The sequence below is a fragment of the Symphalangus syndactylus genome, chromosome 5 (assembly GCF_028878055.3).
Source record: "Symphalangus syndactylus isolate Jambi chromosome 5, NHGRI_mSymSyn1-v2.1_pri, whole genome shotgun sequence".
Lineage (NCBI taxonomy): Eukaryota > Metazoa > Chordata > Mammalia > Primates > Hylobatidae > Symphalangus > Symphalangus syndactylus.
Genome location: NC_072427.2, coordinates 30,276,472 through 30,288,901, shown reverse-complemented (window position 1 = coordinate 30,288,901; position 12,430 = coordinate 30,276,472). Strand labels below are relative to the sequence as shown.

Below are 12,430 nucleotides of genomic sequence, written 5' to 3'. Positions count from 1 at the left end.
GGTATGTGATGTTCCCCGCCCTGTGTCCAAGTGTTCTCATTGTTCAACTCCCACCTATGAGTGAGAACATGTGGTGTTTGGTTTTCTATCCTTGCAATAGTTTGCTCAGAATGATGGTTTCCAGCTTCATCCATGTCCCTACAAAGGACATGAACTCATCCTTTTTTATGGCTGCATAGTATTCCATGGTGTATATGTGCCACATTTTCTTAATCCAGTCTATCATTGATGGACATTTTGGTTGGTTCCAAGTCTTTGCTATTGTGAATAGTGCCACAATAAACATGCGTGTGCACGTGTCTTTATAGCGGCATGATTCATAATCCTTTGGGTATATACCCAGTAATGGGATCGCTGGGTCAAATCGTATTTCTAGTTCTAGATCCTTGAGGAATTGCCACACTGTCTTCCACAATGGTTGAACTAGTTTACAGTCCCACCAACAGTGTAAAAGAGTTCCTATTTCTACACATCCTCTCCAGCATCTGTTGTTTCCTGACTTTTTAATGATCACCATTCTAACTGGTGTGAGATGGTATCTCATTGTGGTTTTGATTTGCATTTCTCTGATGACCAGTGATGATGAGCATTTTTTCATGTGTCTGTTGGCTGCATAAATGTCTTCTTTTGAGAAGTGTCTGTTCATATCCTTTGCCCACTTTTTGATGGGGTTGTTTGATTTTTTTCTTGTAAATTTGTTTAAGTTCTTTGGAGATTCTGGATATTAGCCCTTTGTCAGATGGGTAGATTGCAAAAATTTTCTTCCATTCTGTAAGTTGCCTGTTCACTCTGATGGTAGTTTCTTTTGCTGTGCAGAAGCTCTTTAGTTTAATTAAATCCCATTTGTCTATTTTGGGCTTTTGTTGCCATTGCTTTTGGTGTTTAGTCATGAAGTCCTTGCCCATGCCTATGTCCTGAATGGTATTGCCTAGGTTTTCTTCTATGGTTTTTATGGTTTTAGGTCTAACATTTAAGTCTTTAATGCATCTTGAATTAATTTTTGTATAAGGTGTAAGGAAGGGATGCAGTTTCAGCTTTCTACATATATATCCAGCTAATTTTTGTATTTTCAGTAGAGACAGGCTTTCGCCATGTTGACCAGGCTGGTCTCGAACTCCTAACCTCAGGTGATCTGCCCGCCTCGGCCTCCCAAAGTGCTGGGATTACAGGCATGAGCCACCATGCCCGGCCCAAAACAGACATTATGTTTTGTTTTGTTTTTCTGAGACAGAGTCTCAATCTATCACACGGGCTGGAGTGCAGTGATGCGATCTCAGCTCACTGCAATCTCCACCTCCTGAGTTCAAGCGATTCTCATGCTTCGGCCTCCTGAGTAGCTGAGATTACAGGTGCCCACCACCATGCCCAGCTAATTTTTGTATTTTTAGTAGAGGTGGAGTTTCACACGTTGCCCAGGCTGGTCGTGAACACCTGACCTCAGATGATACACCCACTTCAGCCTCTCCAAGTGCTGGGATTACATGCGTGAGCCACCACACCCAGCCCAGAATAGACATTTTATAAAATAAGACATTTAAATCTCAACAGGCATATGAAAAGATGCTTAACTTCACTGATCATCGGAGAAATGCAAATCGAAACTACAATGAGGCCAGGCATGGTGGCTCATGCCTTTAATCCCAGCACTTTGGGAGGCTGAGGCGGGTGGATCACTTGAGGTCAGGAGTTCAAGACCAGCCTGGCCAACATGGTGAAACCTTGTCTCTACTAAAAATACAAATATTAGCCAGGCACAGTGGAGCACACCTGTAATCCCAGCTACTCAGGAGGCTGAAGCAGGAGAATCGCTTGAACCCGGGAGGCGGATTGCATCACTGCACTCCAGCCTGGGCAACAGAGTGAGACTCCATCTCAAAATAAATAAATAAAATAAAACTACAATGAGATACCATCTCACCCCAGTTAAAATGTTTTTTATCCAAAAGACAGGCAATAACAAATGCTGGCAAGGATGTGGAGAATAGGGAACCCTCATACACTTTTGGTGGGAAGAATATAAATTAGTACAACCACAATGGAGAACAATTTGGAGGTTACTAAAGAAAACCTAAAAATATAGCCAGGTGAGGTGGCTCATGCCTGGAGGCTAAGGCAGGAAGATCACTTGAGTCCAAGATTCCAGGAGTTTGAGTCCAGCCTGGGCAACACAGTGAGACCTCATCTGTACAAAATATAAAGAAAATTAGCTAGGAGTAGTGGTGCACACTTGTAGTCCCAGGTACTTGGGAGGCTGAGGTGTGAGGATCACTTGAGCCTGGGAGATAAAGGCTGCAGTGAACTGTGATTATACCATTGCACTCCAGCCTGGGCAAGAGAGTCAGACCTTGTTGAAAAGGGAGGAGAGGGGAGGGGAGGGGAAGGGAGGGAAGGTGTAGGGGAAAAGAAGGGTGAGGGGAGGGGAGAGGAGGGGAGGAAAAGGGGAGGAGAGGAAAAGGGGAGGGGAGGGAAAGAAAAGGGGAGGGGAAGGGGGAGAGGAGGAAAGGGGGAGGGAAGAGGGGAAGGAAGGGGAGGGGAAGAGCGGGGAGTGGGAGGGGAGGGGAGAGGGAGGGGAGGAAAGAAAAGAAAAAGCCAAAAATAAAGCTACCAATCCCCCTCCTAGGTATATACCCCAAAGAAAGGAAATCAGTATATTGAAGAGACATCTGCACTCCCATGTTTATTGCTGCACTATTCACAATAGCTAAAATTTGGAAGCAGCCTAAGTGTTCATCAACATATAAATGGATAAAGAAAATGTCGCACAGATACACAATAGAGAACTATTAAGTCATAAAAAAGAATGAGGCCAGGTACAGTGGCTCACGCCTGTAATTTCAGCACTTTGGGAGGCCGAGGGGCAGATCACTTGAGGCCAGGGGTTGAAGACCAGCCTGGCCAACATGATGAATCCTTGTCTCTATTAAAAAAAAATACTAAAAATACAAAAATTAGCCAGGTGTGGTGGCGCACACCTGTAATCCCAGCTACTCGGGAGGCTGAGGCATGAGAATTGCTTGAACCTGGGAGGCGGAGGTTGCAGTGAGCCAAGATTGTGCCACTGCACTCCAGACTGGGTGAAGAGTGAGACTCTGTCTCAAAAAAAAAGAGAGATCCTATCATTTGAAACAACATGGATGGAACTGGAGGTCATTATGTTAAGTGAAATAAGCCAGGCACAGACAGACAAACTTCCCATGTTCTCACTTATTTTGCAGGAGCTAAAAATTAAAATAATTGAACTCATGGAGATAGAGGGTAGAAGGATGGTAACCAGAGGATGGGAAGGGTAGTGGGTGGGGGAGAAGTGGGGATGGTTAATGGGTACAGAAAAATAGAAAGAATGAATAAAAGCCAGGTGCAGTGGCTCATGCCTATAATCCCTGCACTTTGGGAGGCCAAGGCAAGTGGATGGCTTGAGCTCAGGAATTTGAGGCCAGCCTAGGCAACATGGCAAGACTCTGTCTCTACTAAAACTACAAAAAAGATCACTTGAGCCTGGGGGGCAGAGGTTGCAGTGAGCTGAGATCACGCCACTGCACTCCAGCCTGGGTGACAGAGTGAAACCCTGTCTCAAATCAAATAAATAAATAAATAAATAAACAAAAGAATGAGTAAGGTGTATTTGCTAGCACAACAGGGTGACTATAGTACAAAATAATTTAATCGTACATTTCAAAATAATTAAGAATATAATTGGACTGTTTGTAACACAAAGGATAAATGCCTGGGATGGATACCCCATTTACCTTGATGTGATTATTACGCGTTGCATGCCTTTATGAAAATATCTCATGTGACCCATAAATATATACATCTACTATGCGATGTACCCACAAAAAAGAAAAAGAGAAAGAAAAAAAATAGCATAAGTTTCAGGTCTCTGTCTAGAAAGCTTATCCTCCCCTCCCAGCACCTTCTTCACCAGACATATCTGACTCATCCTTAAGGTCTCAGCTCAAAAGTCACTTCCCCAGCAAGATCTTCCTTGATTACTCCCTAAACTGAATTGCACTTTCTGAGACTCATAGCACCCTTTTATTTGTCAGAGAGCTGATCACAATTTGTAATTATGCACTTGTTTCTACATTCATTGGCCTAGTGTTTGTGTGCCTTACTACATTGTAAGCTTCAGGACGGCAGGAACCACATCTGTCCTGTTGGCCCCTGAACTCCTAGCACCTAGAACCTAGAACATAGTAGGCAATCCCTTGATAAATGTGTTGAATGACTGAATCAAGGAAGATGACCACCTTATCTATGAGACATATCTTACCATTTTCTCCTCTCTTTTGTTGTATTTATTTGGGTTTAAGAATAGACATACTTCCAATGCTGGAGTTGGAATTTTATAACCTTCTCCACCAAACACTTTTATTTCTAAAATCCAAAGCTCCTCTCAAACATTGCTCCAAAATCTCTACTGCCTATAAAAGAGACTTGTATTGTGCTATAAAGATGATTTGAGGCCGGGCGCGGTGGCTCACGCCTGTAATCCCAACGCTTTGGGAGGCTGAGGTAGGTGGATCACTTGAGGTCAGGAGTTCGAGACCAGCCTGACCAACGTGGTGAAACCCCATCTCTACTAAAAATACAAAAATTAGCTGGGCGTGGTGGCGCGCACCTGTAATCCCAGCTACTCAGGAGGCTGAGGCAGGAGAATTGCTTGAACCCGGGAGGCGGAGGTTGCAGTGAGCTGAGATTGCACTATTGAAATCCAGCCTGGGCTACAGAGCAAGACTCCATCTCAAAAAAAAAAAGATGATTTGGCTATAAAACATTCACCCCCCCCCCCCGCCAAAAGAAAGAAAGGTGGGCATAGTGGTGCACGTCTGTAGCCCTAGACACTCAGGAGGCCGAGATGGGAGGATTGCTTGAACTCAGGTGTTCAAGACCAGCCTGGGCAACGTAGTGAGATCCCATCTCTAAAAAATATATGTCTATATAGAGTGCAGTGGTACAATTATAGCTAATTGCAGTTCTAACTCCTGGCCATAGGAGATCCTCCTACCTCAGCCTCCCAAGCAGCTAGGACTACAGGCACATATCAACATGCCCAACTAATTTTTAAATTTTTTGTAGAGACAAGGTCTCGCTCTGTTGGCCAGGCTGGTCTGGAACTCCTGGCCTCAAGAGATCCTCCTGCCTTGGCCTTCCAAAGCACTGGGATTATAGGTGTGAACCACCATGCCCAGTCTCATTTCTTTATTAGAAAGGACAGCTAGGGTGATTGCCTTTCCCTTTTCCAATGTACAAAGTCAGTTTTTAGGCTATCCTTTTAATCACGTACACAGAACTAAATATAGTTCTTGTTCCTAGAAGTCTGCAGCATATCCAAGCACCTGTTAGCAGCCTGCCACACACCTCTATTCAGCTTTCTCTGCAAGGTCACTCCTCTGTGCAGCAGCAGAGAGGAGGGGCTCTCCTCCAGGGTGCTTTCTCATTCCACCTTATTATTTCTTCATTCACTCAACTAAAAGTTATTGACATAACAAGTGCCAGGCATAATGCCAGGCACTGGGGACCTAAAGATGAGGAAGACCAGGTTCCTGACCTCATGGAACTTGCCAGCTAATAGAAGGAGTATGTAGTAAAGAACTTAACCTTGCAAAGAGAGTTCTGGCCTTTGCCATTTGCTCCTGGGAGGTAACCTCTAAGCCCTTGGAATGTCTTGCCTGATACAAGTATCTTTGTTTACCAGGAGGCAGACCTTAGGCCACACTGGACAGTCTAACAATGTGATTTAGGCAGAAGTCTTTGGGGCGTACCAAATAGTTTAGCAATGTGATGAGGGAGGAGGGGAGACTTTGGATCACACTTTATCAGCTAGACTTCTGGAGGGGCTGGAGACTGAGGTCAGTCACATGGGCAGACAACCAGGTCCACATGACTGAGCCCCAGTAAAAATTTTGGACATCATTCCAGCCAGACACGGTGGCTCATGCCTGTAATCCCAGCACTTTGGGAGGCCAAGGTGGGCAGATCACTTGAGGTCAGGAGTTCAAGACCAGCCTGGCCAACATGGGGGAAATCCTGTCTCCACTTAAATTAGCTGGATGTGGTGGCAGATGCCTATAATCCCAGCTACTTGGGAGGCTGAGGCAGGAGAATCACTTGAACCCAGGAGGTGGAGGTTGTAGTGAGCCAAGATTATGCCACTGCACTCCAGCCTAGGCAACAGAGTGAGACTCCATCTCAAAACAACAACAACAAAACAAAACAACAACAACAACAACAAAAATCTTCGGACATCAAAGCTCAGGTGAGATTGCCTGATTGGCAATACTCTGTGAGTGTTGTTACACATACTGGGAAAATTAACTCTGTCCATGATTCCACTGGGAGCTCTGCATTTGGAACTTTCCTGCTTTCTGCTCCATGCATCTCTTCCCTTGGACGACTTTACTCTGTTTCCTTTCACTGTGATTAAACTGCGATGGTGACTATAATAGCTTTTTTTTTTTTTTTTTTGAGATGGAGTCTCGCTCTGTCACCCAGGCTGGAGTGCAGTGGCGCAATCTTGGCTCACTGCAACTTCTGCCTCCCAGGTTCATGCCATTCTCCTGCCTCAGCCTCCCAAGCAGCTGGGACTACAGGCGTCCGCCACCACGTCCAGCTAATTTTTTTTCATTTTTAGTAGAGACAGGGTTTCACCATGTTGGCCAGGCTGGTCTCGAACTCCTGACCTCATGATCTGCCCGCCTCGGCCTCCCAAAGCGCTGGGATTACAGGCATGAGCCATTGCGCCCGGCCCACATCTTGATATTTTTGAATGGTAGCTTGAAGGACCTGTTTCAGAGTGTCTCTTACTTTTTTTTTTTTTTTTTTTGAGACGGAGTCTTGCTCTGTCACCCAGGCTGGAGTGCAGTGGCCTGATCTCGGCTCACCGCAAGCTCTGCCTCCCAGGTTCACGCCATTCTCCTGCCTCAGCCTCCCGAGTAGCTGGGACTACAGGCGCCCGCTACCATGCCCGGCTAATTTTTTGTATTTTTAGTAGAGATGGATTTTCACCATGTTAGCCAGGATGGTCTCGATCTCCTGACCTCATGATCTGCCCGCCTTAGCCTCCCAAAGTGCGGGGATTACAGGCATAAGCCACCGCGCCTGGCCTCCACCTGGTCATATTTCTTTAGGGATTATCAAACCACCTCTTGCCACCTGTTTTAAAGATGGTTGTGTTGGCTGGGCATGGTGGCTCATGCCTATAATCCCAGCACTTTGAGAGGCTAAGGTGGGCAGATCACTTGAGCCCAGGAGTCTGAGACCAGCCTGGGCAACATGGCGAAACCTTGTCTCTAAAAAAAATACGAAAATTAGCCAGGCGTGGTGGCTCATGCCTATAATCCCAGCTACTTGAGAGGCTGAAGCAGGAGGATCACTGGGAGGTCAAGGCTGCAGTAAGCTATTATTGCACCACTGTACTCCAGCCTGAGCAACAGGGTGAGCCCCTGTCTCAAAAAAGGAAAAAAAAAAGATGGTTGTGTTATAGGTTGCTATGACTGCATATTAGTTTTCTAGCCAGCCCTCTAAACAGCACCCAGTTTCTTTTTTTTGTTTGTTTCTTTTCTTTTTTCTTCCCAGGCATGGAGTGCAATGGCACAGTCTTGGCTCACCACAACCTCTGCCTCCCGGGTTCAAGCGATTCTCCTGCCTCAGCCTTCTGAGTAGCTGGGATTGTAGGCATGCACCACCATGCCCAACTAATTTTGTATTTTTAGTAGAGACGGGGTTTCTCCATGTTGGTCAGGCTGGTCTCGAACTCCCGACCTCAGGTGATCCACCTGCCTTGGCCTCCCAAAGTGCTGGGATTACAGGCGTGAGCCACTGAGCCCAGCCCCCAGTTTCTTTTTATTGTGGAGTCATCTTCCCATGCAATATATTTGAGTGATGCTATAGTCTGGGATAATTGCCCTCCCTTAGTCAAGTGTCAGGTTCATAACTCAAGACGGGCCAATCACATTCTCCTCCCACCTCAGCTCCCAAGTAGCTGGGACTATAGCCAGCACGCCTGGCTATTTTTGTATTTTTTGTAGAGACGGGGCTTCGCCATGTTGCCCGGGCTGGTCTTAAACTCCTGGGCTCAAGTGAGCCACCCATCTCGGCTTCCTAGAATGTGGGATTACAGGCTTGAGCCATCACACCTGGTCCCTAACTGATACTATTGCCATGGCCTACCTTGCTTGCCTTGGCAGGAGGGCCAGCTTGGCATGAGTTAGCAAAGAACCACTATTTGAGATCACCTATTTTATCTCAAGTACTGCTGGAATCCATTCACCTAGAAAAGACCAGGGTTTTCAACCAGTAGATCCAGAATAAGTAGTCTTATTGAATCAAAGGATATATTAGCCAAAATTATCAACAAGCACAACTTGATATTTTTGAATGGCAGCTTGAAGGACCTATCTCAGAGTGCCCCTTACATTTTTAACTGAGAAGCCAGTATTATCTATTGATCATTGAATAGCAGTGTGTCCCCTGGTCATATTTCTCTCATTCTCTGTCTTTTTTTGTTGTTACAAAAACTGCCAGCTCTTACAGTGATTATAATATTTTACCACACCTATGCATTTACAATCTTTTTTTTTTTTTTTTTTTTTGAGACTGAGTCTCACTCTGTTGCCCAGGCTGGAGTGCAATGGCACGATCTCGGCTCACTGCAACCTCTGTCTCCTGGGTTCAAGCGATTCTCCTGCCTTAGCCTCCTGAGTAGCTGGGACTACAGGCACGTGCCACCACACTCAGCTAATTTTTTGTATTTTTAGTAGAGACAGGGTTTCACCGTGTTAACCAGGATGCTTTTGATCTCCTGACCTTGTGGTCCTCCCGCCTCGGTCTCCCAAAGTGCTGGGATTACAGGTGTGAGCCACCACGCCCGACCTACAGTCTTAACGTTAACTGAGAAATGTCATGCTGAGTTCCAGTGGCTGCATTGGAAGAGTTTGTGTCACCCTAATCCACTTGTGTTTGGCGGTGATTTATCTACATTTGCTATTTCTCCACTTGGTCATTTCTCATTAATGTCTAAACCTACTGAAATCTGACCTCTGTTCCTGCCACTTCAAGTCCTCTCAAAGGACTAGTGGTCTCCTGTTTTCCAAATCTGAGGGACATTTCCCCAGCTTTTTCTTACCTGACTTCAGCTGCCATCTATGTGCTGATACCTCCAGACCTGTATCTATCTATTTGCCATTCATCTCCAGTCACCTTAATACTCAGCATGTCCCAAACTGAACTCAATACCTTTCCTCCTCAATCCCCCTCAACCGTGCTTTTCCTGGGATCCTTGTCCTTGCTAGTGGCACTCAGTCACCCATATTAGGAATCTAGGAATCATCAGAATGATGATTCCATTTCTTATATTTCACAGCTAGTGAGTCACCATGTCCTTTAATTCCCACCTCTCCATTTCCTCTACAACCTTAATTCAGACCTTCATCATCTCTCTCATAGGGTACTGCCAGATCCTCCTACCTAGTTTCCCTGCCACTAGTCTTTTCCCCTTTGAATCCATCCCTGCCATAGCAGAGTGATTCTTTCTAAAAATATAAGTTTGATCATGTTACTTCAAGGATGTACCATTGACTGCAAGGTACATGTGAAGCTTCTCATCCTGCCATGCAAGTTCATTCATGACCTGACCTTAGTATATCTCTCCAGCCTCATAAATTACCTTGCCTCCTTTGCTGCTTACGTTTCAGTGATGCTGTTTTACAGTTCTGTGTATAAACGCATCTGTTTCATACTTTTCCCCTACACCATCCCCACTCTGACTTCATTCACCTGACGGATATACCTACTCATCTTTGAAAGACTCCATTCAAAAGACACCTGTTTGAACATTTTCCTCTGCAGGTAGAGTAGCCATTCTTTGTGCCCTCCCCATCCATACAGCCACCTCTCACAGTGATTATAATATTTTATCACACTTATGTATTTACATATATATTTCCCAAACTCAGGGAATAGTCCACAGACTACCCTTACTTCTGATACCAGTTGCAGGTTTGGGGACCCCTAAGACTACCCTCTGGTTATATAATTTGCCACAAGGACTCACAGACCTCATTGAAAGCTGTTATAGTCTCCGAGCGCGGTGGCTCACGCCTATAATCCCAGCTACTCAGGAGGGTCAGGCAGGAGAATCGTTTGAATTGGGGAGGCAGAGGTTGTAGTGAGCCGAGACCATCCCACTGCACTCCAGCCTGCGCAACAGAGCAAGACTCCATCTCAAAATAAAAAAAAAATCAAGTTGTGCTTGTTGATAATTTTGGCTGATATATCCTTTGATTCATGCAGCTGTCCCCAAAGTGTGTGTGCCTGTAGTGCCTGTGTGCACCCTTTGGGGAAGTAGTCCTTCCAGACCTGATTATTTCTGAACAGAGTGTGGCCAAGTCACTATTGACACTAGCATGCACAGCTTCTGAACTGATACGGTTGGCTGCTGATAGCACAGACTAGAGCACTCAGAAAATTATCAAACAGAGACTAAATGTTTAGGCACCTACAACACGCTCCTTGGCAAGAGGAACACAATGTTCCTATTACAGAATTGACCTAAATTCAGGAAAGAGCTTATTGATGTAGGCAAATGCTTGAATCTGCAGCCTGCAGGATCATCAATGGATGAGGGTAGGAGGGGGGAGTCTTCCTTCTCCAATTTTACAAGGTCAGCTTGAGCAACTCTCTAAGAGCCGATACTAAGACTAGTTCCACTGGATGTACTGAAGTTGTGTAATCAGGCTCCAAATAACTACTACCTCTGCCCGAATCTGTTCCCAGAACTAATCAACATGCAGGGACCACTGCATGTCAGACAAGAGCTGACCTGGATCCCTATGAAAATCTGTCCACAGGACACTAGTGCTGCTGGAGGGAATGGTGAAGTACTTGTATCCATGACAGAGTCCTAGAAACATGGGAAGCAATGTGGGAGCTGACTGAAGCCACAGGAAGTGGCATCCATTTCCTGAACACAAAGTAGAAACTAATTAGTCAGTTTCCAACACAATCTTCCATTCTCACAGCTGCCAAAGAGCTCTAGTTCACAAATCTCAAGGGACCTTGCCTGCTCAAAGTACTTTCTTAGCTCCCTTCATCCATGACACAAAATCTAAAACCTGCTCTCTCCAGCCTCTTCTCCCAAACTGTCCTGGTGGGCTTCTTTTTCTCATGGGAGTGTGAGCTCCTCAAGGGCAGGGACTAAGTCCTGTCCACCTCCATAACCCCTCTACTTGGCAGGGGCCTAGGACAAGCTTATCTCCTGGTAGGCACGAATGTTTGCTGAAGGAGTGAATGAACTACATTTGCATTTTATCTCTGGCAATGTCTAAACCAAAGAAAATCACACTTGTCTTCTCAGAAGAGGGAACATATTCAAATACCCAGAATTGCAGTTCCTGGTAAAACCTTTCGGCAGCAGCAACTGGAAACTCAGCAGAATCTTTGAGCGCTAAAAAGAGTGAAATGGGCCAAGACTTTAACAGCCATGGTTGAAGTAGCCCAGGGACTGAGGTGGGAAGGGGAGATTCATGGCTATCTAAAGCTTAAGAACCACAAACCAGTTCTTTCTTACAAATCACATATATTTACATTGTGGATCTGGGATACACTTATCACAGTAGGAGCTGCTCAAATCAATCTGAATGCTATGCAATCTGGGAACCTCCCCATAACTGTTTGAGCCAGCATTTCAGATTATAGATAAGCTGTTTCCAGCTGGACTGGGTTTGGAAAGTTCACTCTAAAGAATGAAGTCACCTGTTGTCACTGTCCTCCTCCCCAGGATTCCTTTTGGGGCCAGGTACCATCCTGTGGCTCCTTAAGGAGGCTTCCCTCTTTAATTCTCCATGAGGCTTCCAGGGTGGTCTGGGCTATGGGGAGAACTCTTCAACTTGGGGGTAGACAGGTGCTCCAACTCATAGTGCCCATTCTCAGGGGCCTTGTGTGTGAGTTTCTCCTTCATGCCTTCCTTCTGGCTCTTCTTGTGCTCCATAATCTGCTGGAGCTGGTACCCAGCATAGTCTGGCTTGGTGGTCAGTGGGCCAGCCGGCACAGCTACACCAAGGACATCTGACACCATGTAGGGGCGCAGCCAGCCCACCAAGGGGGTGCTTCCGGGGCTGTAGTGGGTCTGCTTGTGGTAGAAGAGAAGTCCATCTACCTATAAGATGGGGGGAAATTGAGGATCAAATGACTTCTGGGGCCACATGTTTCCAGGAGAGCCTATACACACAAGGGCAGCTCTTGTGGCCTGACTCCTTTTTCTGGGTCACTGACAGAGGAAAGAGTCCCAGCTTCTCACACATGCAGTTTCTCTAAATAAAGAAATGGCCTAGAAAACTAAATTTGAGAAAATAAAAACATTGGCTGGGCGTGGTGGCTCATGCTTGTAATCCCAGCACTCTGGAGGCTGAGGCAGGCAGATTGCTTGAGC

At 45.8% G+C, this 12,430-nt stretch overlaps 1 protein-coding gene across 7 annotated transcripts in view; it reads right to left on the bottom strand.

Moving 5' to 3' along the window:
- Positions 1-11,561: 11,561 nt before the first annotated feature.
- SNUPN (snurportin 1) overlaps positions 11,562-12,430 on the bottom strand; it is a 28,883-nt gene continuing 28,014 nt past the window's right edge. For all 7 annotated transcript variants that reach the window (XM_063638728.1, XM_055277729.2, XM_055277730.2 and 4 more), the window contains one exon: positions 11,562-12,157. In XM_063638728.1, the coding sequence (XP_063494798.1) occupies positions 11,834-12,157 (324 nt within the window). In that variant the 3' untranslated portion in view covers positions 11,562-11,833. The remainder of the gene's footprint in view (positions 12,158-12,430) is intronic.